At 42.2% G+C, this 12,032-nt stretch overlaps 1 protein-coding gene across 1 annotated transcript in view; it reads right to left on the bottom strand.

Moving 5' to 3' along the window:
* Positions 1-12,032, bottom strand: part of RMND5A (required for meiotic nuclear division 5 homolog A) — a 54,684-nt gene that overhangs the window by 1,083 nt on the left and 41,569 nt on the right. Inside the window, exons 5-8 of the mRNA XM_065891210.1 lie at positions 6,826-6,992; positions 5,974-6,139; positions 2,885-2,987; positions 721-875 (exon numbers count right to left, since the gene is read on the bottom strand). Of these exons, the coding sequence (XP_065747282.1) occupies positions 721-875; positions 2,885-2,987; positions 5,974-6,139; positions 6,826-6,992 (591 nt within the window). The remainder of the gene's footprint in view (positions 1-720; positions 876-2,884; positions 2,988-5,973; positions 6,140-6,825; positions 6,993-12,032) is intronic.

Consider the following 12,032-nt stretch of genomic DNA (forward strand, 5'->3'; position numbering starts at 1 on the left):
AGAACATGAACTGCTCCAGGGCCTTCTCTTAAAAGAAAGACTTCACCATAATGGGTCTGAAATGAACTCCAATGAGAAATTTTCTAGCTGCCTTAGCTAGAAATAGGGTTTTGAGACTGTATTTTTAAATTTGGGTTCATTATGTATAGAAATTATAAATGTATATACCTGTTGAATTACAATTCTACAAATTTATAAATCACATATAGATACGGTAATTCACTTTATAGTAACAAAAGTTAAATGTTCATCATCAGGGAGCTGGTTAAATAAATTATCACATTTCCATATGACAGAATATGACAGAATAATCTACAGCTTTAAAAAAGAATGAGGGCTCTTTCTACACCATAAAAAAATCTCCAAGACGTATCACTAAGTGAAAAAAAGCAAAGTTCAGAACAGTGTAGAGTATGCTACCATTTGTGTAAAAGGGAGGGGAAGGGCTGGGATGACAATGTACAACCCACCCAAAAAGTTAAGAGTTAAAGATCGTGGTTATAAATCTAATCAATAAATTCACGAACAAAGACTAATAAAGACTGAGAAAAGACACCACCCACTAAACTAAATAAGTAGTTAAGAAATCTATTTCTTTCTGAATTCTAGCTACATTCATTTATCCTTGTTACTTATCTTCTCACTAAGTTCCAAAAGAGTATTTGTTTCTTTTTTTTTTTTTTTTTTTTTTTACTGCCACTGAAAAAGTCAGACACTTACTTGCTACCATTAAACATTTTATTCAGGGCATCTCTTGATATAATGTGACCACAGACCAATTTCATGGGTGGATTGTTATCTGTGGTTTGCTGACGAAGAATAGGACAGGCAAATATTGAGTGATACCAGCACTTTTTACCAAGGTCCACTTCAATCTGTTTTTAAAAAAAGGTAAAAGGCTCAAGTTATATTACAGAAAACCATCCACATGTCAGTACGCACTGTGCAGCAAGGAACATTTATCAAACCTACTCATCTGAAGGTAACTGTTTACAGCACTCTCCTAAACTAACCAAAGATGGACAGTCTTCGGGATTCAAAGTGTTACCTCATAATTCTAAATTATTTTTAACACTACGTATCAAACCAAATTCTGCTGCCTGAGAGCAAGAGTCAAAGGCAAGGCAACACTCTAGAAGTCAAATGCTCTTGAAAATCCATCAGCAAATATCGAAGAGTAAACCCGCAAGACTCCTGACTGTTTTTACAGCACCCTTAGCTAGGTGATACAATTCAGTGTGATAATTCCTTTAAAGGCAGACTAAACATTGTTTACTGCTGTGTGGGCTGCAGATCCAGATCTTTTCCATGTTTTATGTGTAACTGTCCAGAGAAACTACCTGAAACAAGGGCTTTAAACTAAAGTTCAGCAGGAGAATTCACAACCCATCCGTCTGAGCCCATAGCACCTGTGTCAGCTCTCTCTCTTTGCAGTGAACAAAACAAAAGCTATGAAATCACCTTAGCGTAGTGGTTAGCACAGCACAGAGGCTCCACAAACATCAGTTCTTACTGTTTTCTTTCCTTTTAAATCTAAAATGGCTGTATCAACATAATAGTCTATTGCTCAGGTTCTTTCCAGAAAGGTGGCAAAGTGTAACAATAATCCTGGGAAAAAATGACCAGATCACCCCCCCGGCTGCCCCCCCGGCTGCCCCCCACCCCCGCCCCGCAACTGTTTTATCACCCTGACACACAGGCTTTGGGTGAATTCAGATTTCAGTGTGCTTTGCTCTAGGGCGCGAGTGTCAAAGCTACTGACAACACCTGGGAAACGCCAGGTTCTTGCAGGCACCTGCCTCGGCAGAGCGAGTGAAGGTTCAAGTTCGTTTCACTCGCTCAGATGAGCAGCAGCCATGCAGGGTACTGCTCGTGTCCCGACCACGCTCAGGACTGGCAGTGCACCTGCGCCTTTAATCAGGACAGATCTCTGAGAAGCTGGGGCAACCAACCGACAGTTACCAGCTGGAAGAACAGGGTAATTGCAGATAAACCTGCGCACAGAGGTGGCAGAAAAAAAGCAAAAAGCCAAATGCGTATTTTGGCCCTTTAGGATCTGTGACCAAGTCATGACAGGAATGATAATTCCCGTCAAAGTTTCAGTGCCTACTGTCAGAGGCCTGATGGAAACATACACACACGATGACCTTTGTTATTGCTCCATGTCGTAACTACTACGGCAACAAAACCTGACTACCTACTATGTGTCCTATATTATTCTAAGCAACCCTCTGTTACCTCCAGCCTTTAATAGCCCCATAAAGAGAAGGACGGTCCCCATTTCAGAGACGGACAAACTACTGCTTTGAGAAGTTACAGAGTTGGCAAGTGACTGGAGCAGATGTTTAAAACCATGGCCCAGTCCATGACAACGGTGGACACACGGCACGGGAGGGCCACTGATGACCGCAGATGTCACTGCGACGACCTTTAACAGCTATACACTTATTTTAATTGGTATAAGAAAAATATAACCAGCACAAGCCCATGATCTCATAAATATCAATGTTCCAGACAAAACTAAATCAAGTTGACTCACTGCTTTCATATTTTAAAAAGTTCACAGTACGAGTGGTTTAGCAACTGCACTTAGAACATACCACATGCTACAGTATATCCACCCTCCCCACTTCTGATGCTTTCCTTCATTAGCTGCCACTGCCACTCTAAGTCAAAATGGTAAGAAAGCTCCTCCAGCGCCTCCAAAATGTACTAGCTCCCCACTTCTACTGTTTAATCATGTCTACATACACATAAAAGAATCCCTGTCAAAAGGCCACAATAATGTTCCCTGATTAAAAGGCAAGACAGGCATTTAAAATCCTTAACATCCACGTTCTTCTAATGACAGGAGAGGTAATAACTAACAGAAAATGGCACTCACAGGTAATTCATCTTTCTGGTTCCAAACTCCAGTGCACTGCCTCTGTTCGATCACAGCTTTGATATTAATTAAAGCTGGCAGTGCCACACAACCTGCTGAGAAACTGGGAAGGCAGAAGAGGAAATGTTAATGCCAGGCCAGGTGTCAGAAAGCTTGGTCCTAGGAAACGTCAACTCCTCCAGACTCCGTGCTATGTGCAGAGGACCCCGGCCATTGGATTCAAAGCATTACAAAGCCCCCTATTTTGCGTGCGTGCACGCACACAGTCTTAGTTTACAAAACCACCAGATTTAATAAGCTCTGCCTACCAGTCATTAATGGCATTCTTTTTTTTTTTAATTATTCTATTTTATTTTATTTTTGGCTGCATTGGGCCTTTGTTGCTGTGCGTGGGCTTTCTCTAGTTGGGGCAAGCAGGGGCTACTCTTTGTTGCAGTGGCTGGGCTTCTCACTGCAGTGGCTTCTCTTGTTGTGGAGCACGGGCTCTAGGCACGCAGGCTTCAGTAGTTGTGGCACGTGGGCTTCAGTAGTTGTGGCTCACGAGCTCTAGAGTGCAGGCTCAGTAGTTGTGGTGCACAGGCTTAGTTGCTCCGCGGCATGTGGCATCTTCCTGGACCAGGGCTCGAACCCGTGTCACCTGCGTTGGCAGGCGGATTCTCAACTACTGCGCCACCAGGGAAGTCCATTAATGGCATTCTTAACATTAATGACACTCTGAAACATTTTCTTTCACAGTTCCTTCCAGACCCAGATCACCCCTGTACAGGGCAGAAGCACCTTTCTCATCTAGAAGTGCTGGCGGTCAGCTCTCCACTGAGTCCCCTTCAGGACTGTCCTCATTTGGAGAAAGCGACCTGACCAGGGACACGTTCGATGACTGCTCCACCTGAGGATACAAAAGTTGCACCAATTTGGGACAACTCCACAGGCCACTGCAGCTCCAGAGCTCCGCAGGGGTGGACTGAGGCCTCTGGTGAGACTGGATGACAGTCCAGCTTCTCCCTCTGCCTGACCCTGCTGCTTTCATTCCCCACAGGAGCTGATCCCAGCGCACTTCCTGCACGTGAGTCTCCGCTCATTTCAGAGTCGGTCCCAGAGAACCAGACCTGCAGCCCCACCACACCTTACAGTTAACTGCACGAGTCTGTCTCCTCCGTTCGGGTGGAGCCCCTGTGGAATGCAGGCTGCGCCTTGTTCATCTCTGTGTCCCACACAATGCCTGGCACGTTGCAGGGATTCAAAACACTGGAGGAGCCAAATAAATAGAAGAGCTAAAAAGGTTCTTTTTTTTTTTTTTGGCTGAGCAGCAAGGCACATGTAGGATCTTAGCTCCCCGACCAGGGATCGAACCCGCGCCCCCTGCAGTGGAAGCAGAGTCCTAACCACTGGACTGCCAGGGAAGTCCCCAAAACGTTATTTCTTAAAACTGGTTCTTAAACCTTTTGGATCTCAGGACCCCTTTACCGGCTTAAACATTAAGGATCTCAAAGAGCATTTAGTTTTGTGGGTTATATCTATCATTATTTATTGTATTAGAAATTAAAACTGAGAATTAAAATATTGATTAATTCACTTAAAAATAAAAAACATGTTATAAATAACAGTCTCACAAAAAATAACTGTGTTTTCCAAACCAAAAATAAACCTGTGAGAAGAGCAGCATTGTTTTACATTTTTACAAATCTTTCTAATGTCTGGCTTAACAGAAGACAGCTGGATTCTTACGACTTCCTCTGCATTCAATCTGTTGCAATGTATTCTTTTGGTTGAAGTAAGTGAAAGAAATCTAGCCTCACACAGATGTGTAGCACTTACACCACCTTTTCAGGTAACTGTGGATAGTCTTCTTTAATGCCACACCAAAACTCAACAAATAGTAGTTTTGTTCTGTTTTGAATTTAGCTGCCCCGGGTCTTTGGTTGCAGCACGCGGGATCTTCAGTTGTAGCATGTGGAATCTTTAGTTGTGGCATGCGGGATCTAGTTCCCTGACCAGGGATCGAACCCAGTCCCCCGCTGCATTGGGAGCATGGAGTCTTAACCGCTGGACCACCAGGGAAGTCCCAACAAGTACTAGTTTTTTTTAATGTTAGTTGGAAAGTGGAATCTGAATCCTTGCCATTGTACTTTTTGTACCCTGCTCCACTAAAATCCAATGGTCTCGTACTCTGAATGAATCTTTTACTCATGCATGATTTTGTTGAGATCTTACTGATCTTCCAAGTGTTAGCACATTTCATTATGTAATATCAAAAAATTCAAATTCATTATTATTACCACCAATCTCATCAGAAATGTCTTTAAGCATTGGGGAACTGTCAAGCTTACAGTGGTCGGTTCAAGTTTTCCCAACTTTCTATCTTAGCTTACAATCTTGAATTTTACCACTGGAGCAAAAGATACCACCAGTTGCTTTCCCTGACGCGACAAGCTTAGTTCATTCATCTGAATAAATATCTGCCAAAAACCTGAGTGTGAGTAACTATAGTCTGTCTTCTAAGACGTAAAAGTGAAAACTGTGTTCAAGTGAAAACTGTGTTCCAGGAAAAAAGCAACTAGCTTTTAGCTCGTAACTCAAACATTATACAGATGCTTTTTCTTGAGACAGTCATCACACTGCCTCATGATTTGGCACAAGCTGAAGTGCTTTATCTGAGCTTCCTATTTGGGCACACAGAATGTTAAGAAGATGTATATTCAAAGGTCGAAATTTAATAAAGTGAGTGACTTCTAACGTTTTGTCAAGAACATTCTTAAGTAAAATTAAAATATCTGCAAGTGTGTGGTGGATGAGGAATACAGCCAGTCCTTGTGGGGTTTGGGACCACTGCCCCGATCTGTGCTAAGGCTGGAGCAGTTTAACCCACAACGTGAACACAGTGGAAAAGGCTCTCAGAGACCCCCCCAAAGGATCACAGACCACACTCAGAACTAGGTCACTGCCAACTGTGACGATCTCTTGAAATACCAACTGTACCCTTCTTCAGAAAGACACACGTTCTCTCAGCTTTAAACGTCAAGAACTAGACAACAAATTAAGCAGAACTAACCAATGCAACGCACATTTCAGTAACAGGACAACTTCCATACCTGACACTGAGCGGGGACTCCACGGAGAGCCCCAGGAGGGCACAGGCATCCCGTGTAAAGATGTCACAGATGTCAGCCCACTGGTTTGCGTCAAGCAGGTGAACATATGGTGAGTTCTCAATCCCTTGTCTCAGGTACACGAGGCTTCCCATCAAAACCTGAATGTCTAAACAAAAGCAGAAGCAATTTGGAGGTGTGAATGATCACACCTGAAACAGAGCTTTCAGGCAATACATTGAAAAAGGCAAGAATTCCCCCAGCTGACATGGCATAAAATAACTTACTGACAATGTCTTTTAAAATTCTGGTACTTAAGCTTGGTTTCTATCAAAGAAACAGCACAGAGAAAAAGAAGAAGAAAAGGGAAGCACTAAATACCGAACTTATAATTTATACACAGCATAGTATAATTACCATTATCTAGAGAAGTAATAATAATGTCATAAATGGGGTCATCACGTATCTTTGGCTGTAAAACTAGTCAGTCCCTCTACACTGACACCTGGGAGTAATTGCTGCTACCCTGTTGCACCTTCAGACACTCTGTCGTGGCCACAACAGCAGTACGGTGGGGGGATGCCAAGGGCATACTTTACGTTTTCTCAGTCTCCTCAGGTTAATGTAGAATCCCCCAAAATGCAATGTCTCTCTCTGACTTTTCAATTAAGAGGCTTTAATGCTTCACTTTTGTTCTAGAGCCAGCCAAGAAGCTTTTTTTAGTAAGTGATTTATCATCTACAATTGTTTCAGCTTATTAGCAAATGTATATTAGATCTAGTTAAGATAAACTTAAATTCCAGTGGCGGCCATGGTCCTGTTCCAACCATTAAAAACAGCTGACTCTAGACTCACCTTTTTGATGATTCAGGGCAAATGGCTGAAAATTTTTCGCATATTGTAATGCCTCTCGTTGATTTGTAGTTCCACCCATTAACAAGCTAATAAAATAGAGCCTGTGTAGCTTAAATTCCAAGGAGCTGTTCTGGGCTATGAGCATTTCTCGGTTTGATACCGCCCATCTAAAGAAAAAGCAAAAAAAGATTTTTTTTTTTTCAGAAAAGATTTTTAACAGTAATTAAGAGCACGAGCATGTGTGTTAAAAATGGTTTCAAACACCTGACACCAAAAATGGGTTTAGTCTGCCATCTTGTGGACGTCAGTGGTAACATCAAGCCCTAGGCCCAGAGACTTTCGTAAAGAAGGTAAACAAACTATACCTAAAGATGCTTTGCAGCCAGTGAAAGAAAGAAAAAATATTAAGTTAGATGACAATTACATATTTAATAAGGTTTAACACCAAGACAGGACTGTCTCTGACATATATGGAACTGTACCTGGCCACACTATGAAGCAGGTGTCAGCCATGAGATTGACTACTGACTGCCTAGATCCACTACTCTTTTCCTGTTAAACTGGCATGTTTATAAATGAAACACAGGATGCTGAAGGGGAACGTCTATGTTTAAACTTTCACTGGTGCAAGATCTGGTGCTATACGTGCTTTGAGATTAAAAACAGTAATCATAAGTATTTACCCTCAAGATGCTTTCAGTCTAATCAGGCAGATAAAGCTGTGTAAATAACATACAGTGTCAACACACAGCACCAAAAAGATTTGTACAACAGTGCTAATGAGGGAAAGAACAACATGCGGTTTTGAATCATCCAAAGTACAGTGACGCAGGCCTCTAGAGTACAAACAGTGGGGGCTTCCCTGGTGTCGCAGTGGTTGAGAGTCCGCCTGCCGATGCAGGGGACACGGGTTCGTGCCCTGGTCCGGGAAGATCCCACATGCCGCAGAGCGGCTGGGCCCATGCGCCATGGCCGCTGAGCCTGCGCATCCAGAGCCTGTGCTCCGCAACGGGAGAGGCCACAACAGTGAGAGGCCTACGTACCGCAAAAAAAAAAAAAAAAAAAAAAAAAAAAAGGAGAGTTTTCTATGATGAACATATATTACTTATTTTTATACTTAACTTTTTTAGCTAATGTAAAACTAAACAAAATTTCTTAACTTTCTTTTTTCATCAAAGAGCTAACGGTAATTGCAAATTACTTTTGTTAAAAGTAATTCAGGCTACGAATTAGAAATTCAAGCTTTTCAAGCTATAAATATATGTACCTCATTTTTAAACTTGGAGAGGCATTTAGACAATGTAATTCCTAATTTACACCTTGAATTTATTTTGACACACTTTCAAATTTTGCTATAGACAGGGCTACAAAATAATCAGGAAAAACGAGCATTGCTAATTGCTGTCCCCCTACAATATTCTTAGAAAAGTAGATACCGATTACAAAAAAGAGCTGCAGAGAGAGTGTAGGGAGAATGCAAAACCTAAATTCATAGAATACAAGTTTTCCTGTATTTCTTAAGGGTCATGTTTCTTGTCAGTCTATTCTGAAACACTGTATTATCTTCATTTAACTTCTGAATAGTACATTGAGCTTAAATCTCACAAGGCCAGGGATTAGAATAAACATTTCTAAGTTTCTCCCTCTCTGGCAAAATGCCACTTTCTAAGCTAAGGCTGATCTACCCCATTTTTAGCCCCGCAGACATGTAAAAGCACGTTTAAGCGTTAGGGTGAAACGCTTGCTGACGCGGCCTCTCCCTCATCCCCAAGATTGTACCCGGGCCCCCATGTTTGTATTTTCTTGACCCTAATTCCTGGGCCACAGTTAACCAGCCAGGTGAGTATAGGTTTAACACTCTGCGCTGCCTCCTAACGAGAGAGTTCATCTATTTTGGTATCCTTCATGATCACTTCGTGGTCCTACATCTCTAGTTGTGTAGGTTCTCGATGGGGTTGTCTCTCTGGACAATCATCGTTAACACCTGCCTTACCTAATCTTTGGAATCTGGGTACGAATTTCACAGCAGCTTTCTTATCCACGCTAGCAGCCTCCCTAGACAGTTTAACGTTAGTCGATTCACGATGATTTCTGAAATGCTGAAACCATCCTTTACTGGCAGTAAAGTCCTTCCTCAATCTCCTTTTTAAACTGTTTTCTTTCAATGAGGCAACTAATAACTTAGGCACTTTGGCCTGAAAGTTAGCCAAACTGATGGGAGGTGTTTTGGTTTGTTTTGTTTGTTTTTACAAACAAAGTGGAAGTAAATGCTCCATCATTTAAATCGCAAGCAGCTTTCTGTTCCCAGCGCGATTTAAATTAAAAGGTGTTGAAGCGCCTTTAACCTTGGTTTTTACATTCATAGGACTTTTCAATATGCAGTGTACCATAGCTTCATGTAGGCCTAGGTCTTGTCCTAGCTTCACTTTGCTGTCATCATTTTCAAATCTTCCTCAATGCATTCAGTTTCACTTCTAGCAATTCATCTTTGTTGACCAAGTCCCTCTTTCAATGATCCATTTCTGTAATGTGTCACGTGGGCTTATCAGCAGAGGCAAGGAAGCAACACAACCACACCTCTGCTGTCTGAGGGTGAAAGGAATTGCACTGTGACCAATCACCAGCAGACTGAAAAAGCAGTGAGGTGACCAGTCGTGATCATGAAGCACATGTGTTATTATGTATCTGTGGACTGAAGAGCTGGCAGGGAAGTTTTTATTTTATGCAATTACTCACAACACTTCATGGTGACTGAAATCTGAACTGTGTTGTTGGGGAATTGGTGTTATTTACCTAAACTGTGGTAAATGAAATCTGGGCACACTGGAATCGTACAGAGAGAACTGTCCATCGGTTCAACAGAGAAAAGAAATAGGAGAGGAAAAACATAAGGCTCTCAGAGGCAGGAGGTTACTTTATAAAGGCAAAGACAGCCCAGAGTGATACAACGGAGAAAGAAGCTTGGGAACGGGGCCTGTCATCACCGAGATCTCTGCCCCTCCACTCCTGTTTCTAAGGGAAGGCTGGAAAACCAAGAGGTTGATGATGACAGGGTAAATTAGAGGCATCTGCCATGTGGTATAAAGAATTAAAGGAGGAAAATAAGAGGCCTCTTGAGAACACAAAGGAGGCAGAGAGAGGTGCAGGCCAAGAAAAACATGCAAACAGATTCAGACAACCTGATGTAGCAATATGCATCACCATCAACAGTGATGTGTCCAGGTGAATGAAAGCTGGTCCAGATAGAGGACTTGTTCCTTCTATGAAATTAGAAGCCATGGTCCTATCTCCCAGTGCAGGTGCTAGTTACATTTTTACAAAAGTACAATCAAACAGATTGAGTAGCTGAGAACGGAATTGAAAAATTCAAGGCCCAGGCTCAATGACCATATTTTCTACAAGTTCCCTACTCATCTCTCCATCCACAGAACTCGAGAGGTTCTTTATTTGAACCTCTCCCAGCTCTTCACACACTATCTACTTGGTAGGACAGTTTCTGGCCTCTTAAAGCAGGGGCTCTGCCTTGCTCAGCTCGGTGCCCCTTCTACTCTGCATGGGGTACAGTGATAGAGGGTACAGGTTAATAGAGCCAAACGTGCATGGCCCTTTAAATCCTGGCTCTGTGGGGTGAACGGGGCAGTCTGTCACTTAATGCTCTCAGCGGGGGCAACTCAGAGGGTTATGGGCATTAAATGAGGGGGCTCGTAGAAGCACTGAGCCGGTAGACTGGCACAGACAATAATAAGCTACGTAACATGTGTTTACTGAGGGGATAGGCTTAACGTTCTCCAAAGTCATTAGTAAGGAAATTACATTTAAAAGAGTTACTTGGGCATTTCCATGTAATACTCAGTGCTGCTTTGATTTTTATAGAACCAACTCTGTGGGAATCAGCATGTACCAGCTAATCCCCTTCAAAATTTTTTGAAGTTGTCTTCGCTAGAAGTTCACACTGAATATTGGACTGTGTGATTCACTGAGCAGGAATAAGGGGTAGAACAGACCTTGATTAACCTGATAACAACAAATCCAAAACCAACAAAGCACACGAGACTGCAAAAGCACAAACTACAACCGGCACCAAAAACTGAATCCACTTGTCTACAAAGCACTAGAAGACATGTGACGGAAAGACAAAAAAAACAGTTAATAAGTGAACGGGGTGCTGTATTCTGGCTAATGGCATTCCTAGCAGAAAACTTTTGATTTTTAATTTTTAAAAACCGAACGATCACTATACTACAACCAGCAAGCTACGTGTAAACATTCAGGTGAATTATTAGCTTTACTGTGGTTTCTAAAATAAATTCTGCTCCCACATCTCCAATGTGTGCCATAAGAGCAATGCCAGCTTTGGAACCATTCCTTGTTTAGAGAAACACTGGAGACCAAAACAATGACACCCAATGAGGTCACCGTGTCACAATTCTCTCTGTTCACTGCCACTGCAGTGACTAGTAGAGAGACCTTCTGGGCCACTTGCATTAAAAGACCCCAAAACAATACTACTTACTTAGGTGACCAAGTCAGAAACAACCCACATTGATGCAATTACCCCACAGAAACATGAAGCGTTAATTATCTTCATCGTCAGGCCTCCGAAAAGACTTGGCCCATTGTTAGCTCCATGTTTAGAATTTCCATATTAATCCAAAAATAATTAGAACAAGATTCTACCTTCAGAGCTAGCTGTTCTTTCCCAGAAACCTAACTGACAGCACTGGTCTGTTTATCTCTCCTCTCACCATTCTGCCAGCCTGGGCTGGGATCTGTTTCTGATAATAGTGAATAAAAATGCCTCTCTCCAGTTCCTACGGCACATTCCACTACAACCTTTCACAGCGTTTTAAAAAGGCTTTACAAATACCTTCTTCTTCTAGTCTACCTTGGGGCTATCTTCTTGGGCGTAAAAGCTGAAGCTCAGGGAAATGAGTGACATGCGTTTACTCCACAGGTGTGGACTGGCTGAATGTTACTGGTGACCAAATCAAGCGCTTAAAAAATCCAGAAACTGGAATTCAGCCAGAAAAGTGAAGAACCCTATCACTTTGCTTTAGGATAGCTAGCATTGGATTTCTGGGATATTTTCAAATGGCAATTCAGATATGAGTTGAGTCCATCGCTGGAACTACTAACGTTTTACTCATCTCAGAGTTGCTGTGGATCTCTGTCCTTCTTCCATGCTGTTTAAGAAACCACACGAACTA

The sequence above is a fragment of the Phocoena phocoena genome, chromosome 14, assembly GCF_963924675.1.
Source record: "Phocoena phocoena chromosome 14, mPhoPho1.1, whole genome shotgun sequence".
NCBI lineage: Eukaryota > Metazoa > Chordata > Mammalia > Artiodactyla > Phocoenidae > Phocoena > Phocoena phocoena.